Source organism: Nicotiana sylvestris, chromosome 4 (genome assembly GCF_000393655.2).
Source record: "Nicotiana sylvestris chromosome 4, ASM39365v2, whole genome shotgun sequence".
NCBI classification, from domain to species: Eukaryota; Viridiplantae; Streptophyta; class Magnoliopsida; order Solanales; family Solanaceae; genus Nicotiana; species Nicotiana sylvestris.
Genome location: NC_091060.1, coordinates 140,243,417 through 140,255,842, shown reverse-complemented (window position 1 = coordinate 140,255,842; position 12,426 = coordinate 140,243,417). Strand labels below are relative to the sequence as shown.

Here is a 12,426-nt window from a genome sequence, read left to right as displayed (position 1 = left end):
TTTCTTCTTTCAACAATGATGTCCCAATCGAATATCTAATGATATGGAGGGTTTACCCATATTAATAAGATGTTGGAGAATTGAAATAAACATAGAATCACCATTAGAACTTACCTTGGGTGGTGGAGGGACCTTTAAGGAGTTAGGTTTTTGAGAGTTTTCCTTTCTAGGACAAATATTTATGTTTTGGGGCTGTAGGGGACGAAATAAGGCTAAAACAATGACCTCCCAAGTCGTCCACCGCATCCCGGTTGGCATGACCATGGTCCCGACCGCGTTAAATCACTGAGACACTGCCTCGCCACCGCGGCCGCGGTAAAACGCGGCAGGACCACGGTGGTTGCACACCTCTCTGTAAAACAGGCATAACATTTTGCACAGAGCTCCGTTTGGACTCCACAATATATCGTTGGAAAGATATTTCAAAGGCCTACAACTTTCACACTTTTAGTTTTCCCAAGTTCCTTACACATTTTCACTAAAACCTGATGGAATACGAACCTTCTGTAAACTTAGTCGATTTTGTCAAATCTTATGCACCTCACTTTCCATCTTGATTTTGAAATAACTATTTTCATCCATAATTAATTTGATGGGACTTCAAATGATTAAAATATATCCTTACAACTCTTTTAACTCATTCATACCTAAGCCGAATTTTTACGGGGTGTTATAGCTTCGTGGCAGTTGAAGATTCATGAGAAGAACTATCCGGTTCATGATTTGGAGTTGGCAGCCATTGTTCACGCGTTGAAGATTTGGAGGCACTATCTATATGGTGTGGCATGTGAGGTGTTCACGGATCACAAGAGTCTGTAGTACTTGTTCAAGCAAAAGGAGTTGAATTTGAGGCAGAGGATGTGGTTGGAGTTGTTGAAAGACTATGATATCACCATCTTATATCATCCAGGAAAATCCAATGTGGTGGCCGATGCTTTGAGTAGGAAGTCAGTCAGTATGGGTAGTCTTGCTTATATTCCGGTCGGTGAGAGACCACTTGCTTTGGATGTTTAGGCCTTGGCCAATCAGTTTGTGAGGTTGGATGTTTAGGCCTTGGCCAATTAGTTCGTGAGGTTGGATGTTTTTGAGCCCAGTCAGGTGTTAGCTTGCACAGTCGCTCGTTCTTCTTTATTGGAGCGTATCCGTGATCGACAATATGATGATCCCCATTTATGTGTCCTTAGAGACACGGTGCAGCACGGAGGTGCCAAGCAGGTTACCTTAGGTGATGATGGAGTTTTGAGATTGCAGGGTCGAGTTTGTGTGCCTAATATGGATGGGATCCGAGAGTTGATTTTAGAGGAGGCCCAGATCTCCCCGTACTCTATTCATCCGGGCTCACCGAAGATGTATCAAGATTTGCGACAACATTATTGGTGGCAGAGAATGAAGAAGGATATCGTTGCATATGTGGCTCGGTGTTTGAATTGTCAGCAGGTTAAGTACGAGCATCAAAGGCCCGGTGGTTCATTTTAGAAGATTGAGATTCCTGGGTGGAAGTGGGAGCGTATCACTATGGACTTTGTTATTGGTCTCCCATAGACTCAGAGGAAGTTCGATGCAGTGTGGGTTATTGTTGATAGGCTGACCAAGTCAGCGCATTTCATTCCTGTGGCAGTCTCTTATTCTTTTGAGAGGTTAACTGAGATCTATATCCGGGAGGTTATTCGTCTTCATGGTGTGCCCAAGTCTATCATTTCGGATCGAGGTACGCAGTTTACCTCCCATTTCTGGAGAGCAGTTCAGCTAGGATTGGGCACACGGGTTGAGTTGAGCACAGCGTTTCATCCTCAACGGATGGGCAGTCTGAGCGGACTATTCAGATTTTGGAGGATATGCTCCGAGCTTGTGTCATTGACTTTGAAGGCTCGTGGGATCAGTTTTTGCCTTTAGCAGAGTTTGCCTACAACAACAGATACCAGTCGAGTATTCAGATGGCTCCGTATGAGGCTTTATATGGTAGGTGGTGTCTGTCTTTGGTTGGATGGTTTGAGCTGGAAGAGGCTCGGTTATTGGGTATGGATCTGGTTCAGGAGGCCTTGGACAAGGTCAGGATCATTCAGGATTGGCTTCGTACAACTCAGTCCAGGCAAAAGAGTTATACCGACCGCAAGGTTCGTGATTTGGCATTCATGGTCGGTGAGCGGGTATTGCTTCGAGTGTCGCCTATGAAGGGCGTGATGAGATTTGGAAAGATGAGCAAGCTTTGCCCTAGGTTCATTCGCCCGTTTGAGATTCTTGATCGAGTGGGAGAGGTGGCTTATAGACTTGCATTGCCGCAGAGCTTAACAGCCGTGCATATAGTGTTTCATGTGTCTATGCTTCGGAAGTATCATGGTGATCCATCTCACGTGTTAGATTTCAGCACTGTCCGGTTGGACAATGACTTGTATTATGAGGATGAGCCGGTAGCTATTCTAGACCGGCAGGTTCGTCAGTTGAGATCGAAGAGTTTTCCTTATGTTCGTGTTCAGTGGAGAGGTCAGCCTCCTAAGGCATCGACCTGGGAGTCCGAGTTTGATATGCGGGGCCGTTGTCCCCATCTTTTCCCCGACTCAGGTACTTCCTTCTTCTGTCCGTTCGAGGACTAATGGTTGTTTTAAAGGTGGAGAATGTGATGACCCAAGAGGTCATCACTTGTTTTTAATAGGAATTCTATGTTCCGAGACTTTAAAACCCTCTTTTAGCATCACCTCGATTTGCGCGCATAGTCCGGGCACGTAGCCGGAAAGTCTAAATGTGAAAATCTGTGAAAAATAATAAATTTTGACTATAAAATGAATTAATTTGACCTCGATCAATATTTTGGGTAATGGACCCGGACCCGTAATTTGACGGTCCCGGAGGGTCTGTAGGAAAATATGGGACTTAGGCGTATGCCCGGAATTGAATTCCGAAGTCCCAAGCCCGAGAAATGAATTTTTAAAGAAAATTATTTTCTGAAATTGTTTAAAGGATTTGGAAATGAATCTTGATTAGAACATGTTGGTATCGGGCCCGTATTTTGGTTCCGGTGCCCGGTACAGGTCTTATATGTGATTGAAGATAATTCTGTGAAGTTTGGTGAGAAACGAAATCCGTTTGACGTGATTCGGACCTTAAATGCAAATTTGATGTTTAAAGAAGTTTTGAGAAAATTTCATTGATCTTGAGGTTTAATTCGATGTTCATGATGTTATTTTGGTGATTTGAGTACACGAATAAGTCCGTAGGATGTTTTTGAGGTTGTGTGTATATTTGGTTTTGGAATCCCGAGGGCTCGGGTGAGTTTTGGATAGGCCACAGGGTGCATTTTGAACTTAGAAAAATTGCAGGATTTTTGCTGGTGTGATCAGGTCTGCAGTGCGAAACCTGGCTCGCAAATGCGAGGGCTTGGTCACAAATGCGAACCAGCCCAGGCCTGCATTATCTCGCAAATGCGAGTTGTGCTCCGCAATTCCGACCTCACAAATGCGAGGGTCCCTTTCGCAAATGCGAAAAATCCAGATTTCCTAAGAGTTCGCAAATGCGAGCTTCCCTTTGCAATTTCCAAGCCAGCAGAGGTAGGGGTTCACAATTGCGAACCCCTGTTCACAATTCCCACATCTGAGACCTACAATTTTTATAGGCATGGTGACAAGTATCTATACGTTGGTGTCGAGCATGACCGTGGGTCTTATATTGTAATTTTCATGACTTCATTGTGTTATTCATGCCTTGGTGAAGGTTTCTATTGTTGTGTAAAGATTGTGGAAAGAATTGTGGCCTATGAACATTGAGGAGCGTTGGCTCAAGTTGTATAATGAATTGTGAAAGTATAAGTGATAATTAAACCTCTAGAGCATTGGCTCGAGTTGTGAAGTGAATTGTAAAGTAAAGGTGAGAAAGAGAAGAGATCATTATGTTGCCCCCTTGCCGGGCTATTGTTGAGTTGTGGTTCCCTTGTATTGTGTTCTTAGTTGATATTACGGATGCTTAGGTTGATGATTCTTTGCGTTGGGTAAGGATTATGGTTATTCTCGTGGAACAAGTTTTGTTATAGCTGAGGTAGTTAGATGTTGTAACAAGTTTGATTATAGCTGAGGTAGTTAGATGTTGTAACAAGTTTGGTTATAGCTAAGATAGTTAGATGTTGTAACAAGTTTGATTATAGCTAAGGTAGTTTGATGTTGTAACAAGTTTGGTTATAGTTGTTTCTCCATTGCCGGGACGTAATTACTTATGCTGTTGGATCCCTTGCCGGGATAGTGTAGACCTTATTGATCCCTTGTTGGGACTCTCGTTATAATTGTAAATATTATATGTGGATCGGGTTGCACGCTGCAATAATATTATATGTGGATCGTGTTGCACGCCGCAATAATGATATATGTGGATCGGGTTGCACGCCACAACAATGATAAATATTATGGATCGGGTTGCACGCCGCAACAATGATATATGTGGATCGGGTTGCACGCCGTAACAATGATAAATGATATAGATCGGGTTGCACGCTGCAACAGTGTTGTTATATATTGGGATCGGGTTGCACGCCGGAATAATTATTGATACAAGTGTGTTTAGCTTGGATATCTGTTTCTTTTCTTTTGCTGTGAATTCTAAGCTACCCTTAGACTGTTACTCTTGATTTACTATTAATATTGGTATACCCCCGTAGCATGTATCCCCTCCCATCCTTCCTTGTTCATTTCTGTTTTATTTTTCGATGTACATTATATACTGCACAGGTTTATTTGGTAGTCTGGTCCTAGCCTCGTCACTACTTCGCCGAGGTTAGGCTAGGCACTTACCCGCACATAGGGTCGGTTGTGCTGATACTACACCCTACACTCTTTTATGCAGACCCCAGTGTTGTAGACTTCGGACCGCGGTGGGATTGCTGATTCTTGTTCATCAGGCGACCCGAGGTAGCCCTGCAGGCGTCCGCAGGCCTTGGCGTCTCCTTCCATCTACTATTACTGTTTCTTTCATGTATTTCCAGAGACAGTGTTGTATTTATTTCTTTTAGAACTTTATTTGTAGTATTCTTAGACCGTCTGTGAAACTGTGACACCAGTTCTGTGTAGCCGAGATTCAAACAGTTGTATTGGATTCATGTTCTGATAGCTTATTACTTTTTTTTCTTCCGCTTATGTTAAATTTCGCTGTCTAGATGTTATTATTTCGAAATTGTTAATGAATATAGAATGGGTAAAAAGGTAAATTGTGCAAATAATTGGCTTGCCTAGCTCGTATTAGTATGCGCCATCACAACTCCCGAGGGTGGAAAATCCGGGTCGTGACAAGTAAGGTGTAAGCCTAAGGTTGAACGTACCAAAACATCACTTGTATGAAATTTTTTTAAACATGATAAAGTCAATCATCTTGCTATGTGTGAAAAATGTAAGCAACAATTTGCACACACAATAAGTGGTAGGACAGGGGGCTTAACTAGACACTTAAGAAGGGATCACAAATCTTTATGGATGGGCTTAACATAGAAATCGGAAAAATTATAGATCCTATCATCAGTACCAGCACTCCTAGTGGATCTGGTTCTAATCAAATTCAACAACAACTTGACCATGCTTCTGGTCATGTTATACGCCCCTATAACAAAGATAGAGATCAAGATAACTTAGCAAAAATGATGGATGTCTGTGGCTTAATTTATTTTCTGATGCTTGTAGTAAAATACAACATGCTTGTGGCTATATTTTTCGTACTCATAAACAAAGTAGAATTCGTGAATTTGCTCAACATTGTTCTAGTGCTAACCTTCCACTTAGAAAAGTTCCAAAAGATGTTTGTACTAGGTGGAATTCTACTTATGAAATGCTTAAAGTTGCTTATAATTATCGGGTGCCTATCCAAAAGGTATTTAATATGCATAATGGTATCCCCGCTGATTAAATTGTTGATTCTGATTGGGATGAGATCAAAGAGCTTACTAAATTTTTAGAATTTTTTTTATTATGCTACAAAATAATTTTTTGGTATATACTATCCTACTGTTATACAAATATTATGGTATATTTGTGGAATTTTCTGTTGTATTTGGTAAGTATAAAACAAATCCAACTTATGCACCGGCCATTAATGAAATGATTTCAAAATTTAAAAAGTATTTTTTCCCTATTCCAGAAGTTTATTTAATTTCTACTCTACTTAACTCATCTTTAACTAAGAGGTGCAAAGGGACTTGTTCGTAAAATTTATGAGAATTTAGCAATTCAAGAAAATGAACAACCATCTCTCGAACAACTAGAATATTTCATTACAAGTCTTTTGTTTTAATATTTTTATAATTCTTTACTTAGTTTTCTAATTTTTGTTTTCCGGAAGAAGTTGAAGATACGAATATGATGACGTAAAAGAGTCTAAATACAACATTAAATATCAAATACGTTAGAATATTTGAATTAAATAGAAATGATTGTGTAACGTTTCTTTTAATGCCATTTATTGATCATAATTGCCTCATTAAGACAAAGACATTACATCTTCTCCTAGAATCAACTATAAAAGGAGAATGACTCAACATCTGTAGAGACACGAAATACTATTGAGATCTTACTGAAATCCAAAACTATTTATTGCTTTACCATCATTCTCAAAAACATTTTATTTTCGTCTCCTGATTATCAGTAACCCAAATTTCTTTTTAGCTTTGACCAAAGACTCAGATTTTTTGAACAATTACTCAATAAGAAAAACTTAATTCCAAGCTAGTAGCTTGATTCTCAGAATATTGAATCGTCTCAGTTGCATCCTCAAATAATTCAAATTCACAAGGAGAATCTTGAGTTCGTGTCTAGTTCAGACTACTGATCCCAAATAGATAGAGACTTATTATTATATAATATTTTAAAGCTATGTTTGAAAAGTATTACTCCCTCGATCTGGTCATTTATTTTTCCTGCAAAGTCAATAGTCGACAACAAACGGAGGGAGTAATAACTAATAACTATACTTGAGAGATTAACCGAGGGAGCAGTCAATGTGATGAAACATCAAGCTAGAGAGAGGTATAACCTGAGTTTTTTGTTTTCAACATCCAAAAGCGGAGTTAAAATTTTAAAAGCTGGTTTGGATAATCTTCCTTTTTTTTTTTTTTTTTGGAACGCTGCTTAAACAATCATTTTACGCAAAAAGTTTGAGGAGTATTTCAATTAAAATCACAAATTTACAAACTTTCAAACTTTTTGTATTATCCAAATAAAACTAAAGTTTAATGTCCAACTTTTAATTACTCTGTCTTTTTAACTTCAACCAACTATTATCTAGATTTGAATGAAATTGGGAAGATCAACTTTTTTCACTTTGACAGCAATATCGGCGGAGCAAATAAAGTGCAATAATTCTCTTTGAACAGTACAGGGGCAGAGATATATATTTTATTAATATTAATTTTAATAAATATTTTTCATGAAAAAGTATTATATGGAAAATGGCTAGAACTGTCCCTGAAGTAGAGAATTGGTACAAAAATGCCATTCGTCCACCTATTTAAATAAAAATATCCCTACTGTTATTTTTTGGCTCAACATTACCCTTGTTACTAATAGAAAATTCTGGAATTTTTTTTAAAATTAATATCCACGTGTCACCGTCTCATTAGCCTAACTTAAACCCTAAGCCAAATTATAATTAAACACAATTGTAACCCGCACGGATATTGACCTACCCCAATTTTAAAACATAACTCTCTCTCTCTATCTATCTATGGGTTGTTGCCCCAATACAGCAGTAAGATGGACTGCTGTATTTATTGCTATTTTCGGTGGATGCACTTGTGCCCAAGTAGCAACGAGGAGAAGAAGGTAGAGAGAGAGAGAGAGAGAGAGAGAGAGAGAGAGAGAGTTGTATTTTAAAATTGAAGCGGGTCAATATTCGGATTGATTACATGTGAGTTTAATTATATTTTGGTTGAAGTTCAAGTTAGGCCAATGGAACGGTGACAAGTGGATATTAATTCTATTAGTAATAAGGGTAATGTTGAGCCAATCTATTAGTAATAAGGGTAATGTTGAGCCAAAAAAATAACGGTAGGGGCATTTTTATTCAAATTGGTGGACATAGGTCATTTTTGTACCAATTCTGATACTTGTGGGACAGTTTTGGCCCTTTTTCGTTTAAATTTTTTCTTTTCCCCTCGAGCTTTCAGTTCGCGGACTCTCATCCCGCTATACTTGGTTACTATAGCTTGTACGATGAATAAGCAAAAATAATCATGGAATAAAAATTTAGTATTGTCTTATCCCTTGTTTGGTTACTAATCTCGGAATAAGTTATCCCAAGATTAAAAATAGTATCGTGATAATTTGTGTTAGGTGTTTGTCCTGATTTTCTTACTATATTTGTTTTTTCCCTCTCTTGAAGGAAGGATGATCCATTTACCATAATTGATTTTACCTATTAGGAAAAGAAAAATATAACTCTTCCATGTTTGGCTAGTCCTTTTTCTTAGAAAAAAAGTTTTGGACTTATATAATTGAGGATCCTTTCTTCTCATTTAGTAGCATCCACAATGTAGTCCTTAAGAGGTTTGAGAGCCTTATTTAGGGGAAAAATTTGTGAGACAAGTGTTATCTGTCACTTGTGTGTGCCTCTTTGTCAGGTTATTCTCTCGATATTTTGTACTCTCTTTTATATAGTGGATTGCTCATCTCCGCCTATATATGGACGTAGGTTAATTAACCGAACCACGTTAAATATTTATATCTCTTTTGTTATCTGATTTATCATCGTTCAAGGTTTGCTTTACTAGCTTCCACATGACACCTAATTATTTTGATCTTAACAAGTAGTATCAGAGCAAGGTTCAAGACAGGTTCGTTTAGGTATGTTTAGTTCTAGTCGTAACCTGTTCGACGGTTATCATGATTTTCGTCTGAGAAATTTGACTTGTGTGCTTATCACGTTGAGACAAACTTTGTGGTGGAGATTTGGAGATACGACATGTTAAATGTTATGTGAAGATGGTGGATCAAGTTTATTTTGTTAGAAAATTCAGGCTAAGGTGGAAAATTGTTAGGTGTTTGTCCTGTTTTCTTACCATATTTGATTTTCCTATGGCAATACATTTACCATAATTGATTTTACCTTTCACGAAAAGAAAATATAATTCTTCCATATTTGGCTAGTCCTTTTTTTTGGAGGAAAAAGTTTTGAATTTTTATAATTTATGGATCCTTTCTTCTCATTTAGTAGCATCCATAACATAGTCCTTAAGGGGTTTAAGAGTCTTATTTAGAGGGAGAATTTGTGAGACAAGTGTTATGTTATCACTTGTGTGTGCCTCTTTGTGAGATTGTTCTCTCGATATTTTGTACTCTCTTTGATATAGTGGATGTCACGACCCTAAATCTGGACCGGTCATGATGGCACCTCTCGTGAAGACAAGGTCAGCCGACACTTTCCATTTCAGTTTTTTAAGCAATTAAACAGTAAGAACTAAGTCTAAAACGACATAAATAATCCAAAAGTGAGCAGTTAATAATACAGTTTGCGGACAATAAACCCAACATAGCCCGATACCGGGGTGTCGCTAGTTATGAGCGTCTATCGATACACTACAAGTCTGAAATGTCTACCAAGTTATTACAAAATAACTGAGAAAGAAGAAGAAATGAGATAAAGGGGGAGAAAAATAGGATTGCGGACGCCAAGCAGCTACCTTGTGAACTCCGAAGTCTGCCGGGAGCTCTCAACTCTCGCTAGCAGGATCAGCAACGCCTAAATTTGCACACGGGGTACAGGGAATAAAGTGAGTACTCTAACTCAGTGAGTAATAATCATAAATCACGACTGAAAGCAAGAAATCACGTAAGGCACATTACAGGCTACAATGAAGCAGTAAAAGCCAATACACAATGAATTAGTAAAGATATGTAAAAATCATTTAAGTTCAGTTAAACTTCATGAAATGCCTTTTCGACAATTAAGCAGGAAAATGACAGGTAATAAGAAAGATAAACACATAAAGGTTCTCCCCTCGGGCATAATATTAACAAATTCGTCCATCGGGCAATATCTTAGAACAATACCAGCCCCTCGGGCTATATCTCATATCACAATGGGTACCCGCGCTCACTAGGGGTGTGCAGACTCCCAGAGGGACCCCTTATGGCCCAAGCGCAATATCAAGCCATCTCGTGGCATCATCACTAGGCTCTCTGCCTTATATCAACAAGCCACCTTGTGGCGTACAAATCTCAGGCCCTCAGCCTCATAATCATAATCAGTGTTTCCTCACAACATAGGCTCTCGGCCTTACTCAGTCAGAATCTTACAAGCCACGGGCAATAGTAAAACACGATGCTCAGCCCAGAATATTATTTAAAAATATCATTTAAGTGTTAAAACAGAGTAAACATGGCTGAGTTATGAAAACAATAGAATATAGCATGATTGAGTTCAAGTATAAAGTCAAATAGTGAGGAAATATCAATAAAAATTTCCTAAGGGTTCAAATAGTTGGCACGAAACCCAAATATGACATTCAACCCAAAACATGATGATAGCAAATAGTTTTCAGTCAAATATGCGGTAAAAACAATCATTCGGGATGGACTAAGTCACAATCACCAATAGTGCACGACCTCACGCTCGTCATCTAGTGTGTGCGTCATCTCAATATAGCACAACGGTGTACAATCCGGGGTTTCATACCCTCAGGACATCATTTACAATCATTACTCACCTCAATCCGGCCAAATTCTAGCCCGTGATGCCTTTGCCCCTCGAATCGGCCTCCACTCGCGTCGAATCTATCCAAATCAGAATCACGACATCAAAATATGCTAAGGGAACGAAGCCCAAGCAAAAATAATCAATTTACAACAAAAATCGCGAAATTACCAAAACCCGACCCCCGGGCACACGTCTCGGAATTCGATAAAATTCACATCAATAGATTCCTCATCTTCCCACGAGTTCATACATATCAAAGTACCAAAATCCGACCCAAATGGTCCCTCAAATCCTCAAGTCTAGGTCTCCAATACCAAGCCCTAATTTTCCCCAAACTTTTGATCCTTAAATTCCATTAATTACAAGCCTAATCCGTGAAATAATACCATAGAAACGAGTTTTAGGTCCAAAATCCTTACCTCAATGAAATTCCCTTGAAATCCTTCTTCAAAATCGTCCAAACAGCTCTCAAGCCGTCTTAGAAATGGTAGAATAGCTCAAAAATCGCGAAGGAAATAATTTATACTTTCTGGCCCAGGGATTTCCCATTTGCGGCCCCCTCTACCACTTCTGTGGTACCGCATTTGCGGTCCTTAAACCGCTTCTGCGGTTTTCACTTAAACTGCCCAACTCCGCATCTACGATGCATAATCTGCACATGCGGCATCGCAGGTGCGGCTCCTTGACCGCTTCTGTGGTTCCTACCTTTCCTAGGCCCTTCCGCTTCTGCGACCCATCTTCCGCATTTGCGGCGTCTCACCTGCGGTTCCCAATCCGCAGGTGCGGAAACAACAGAAGCAGAAAAATTCTGCAGCTTCCTAAAATTCCAACCATCCGAAAATATCCCGAGGCCCCCGGGACCTCAACCAAAAGCACAAACATATCCCATAATCTTATTCAAACTCGTACCAATCATCAAAATACCCCAAATAATATCGAATCAACCAAAACACATCGGATTCAAGCTTAAGTTTCTAAAATCTTTCGAATTACACCTTTGATCAAAAAGTATACCAAACTACGTCCGAATGACCTGAAATTTTGGACACACATCCCAAATGACATAACAGAACTACTGAAACTCTCAGAATTCCATTCCGACACCTATATCAAAATCTCACCTATCAACCGGAAATCGCCAAAAATCCATTTTCGCTAATTCAAGCCTAAATCTACTCCGGACCTCTGAAACACAATACGATCACGTTCCTAAGTCCCAAATCACCTCCCGAAGCTATCCGAACCATCGGAACTCACATCTGAGCCCTATAACACATAAGTCAACATCCGGTTGACTTTTCCAACTTAAGTTTCCTCAAAAGAGACTAAGTGTCTCAAACCTTACCAAACCTTTTCCGAACCCGAGCCAACCGACCCGATCACATATAGAACCGATAGACAAAGCAATAAGAAACAGAAATGGGGAAAACAGAGTGGTAACTCATGAGACGACAGACCGGGTCGTCACAGCGGATTGCTCATCTCTACGCGTGGACGCATGTCAATTAATCAAACCACGTTAATTATTTGTGTCTCTTTTGATTTCTCTTTTACTTTCAGATTTATCGTTGTTCAAGATTTGCTTTACTAGCTTCCTCATTACACCTGATTACTTCGATCTTAACAACTTATACCTGCCAGAAAGTGGAATGGTAATCCTAGGATAAGTAATTCCAGGATAAAGTAGTTAAATTTATAATCCCAGGATTAATACAACATACCAAACAATCAATAAAAAATAATAGCAAGATAACTAATCCCAACATAACT

The 12,426-nt window shown here is 39.2% G+C and overlaps 1 protein-coding gene across 1 annotated transcript; it reads left to right on the top strand.

Annotated features, from left to right (window-relative positions):
* The first annotated feature begins 2,195 nt into the window (after window positions 1-2,195).
* Window positions 2,196-12,323, top strand: LOC138890246 (uncharacterized). Its single transcript, XM_070173615.1, has 2 exons — window positions 2,196-2,559; window positions 12,217-12,323. The coding sequence occupies exons 1-2, from the start codon at window positions 2,196-2,198 to the stop codon at window positions 12,321-12,323; spliced, it is 471 nt and encodes a 156-aa protein (XP_070029716.1).
* Window positions 12,324-12,426: the final 103 nt, after the last annotated feature.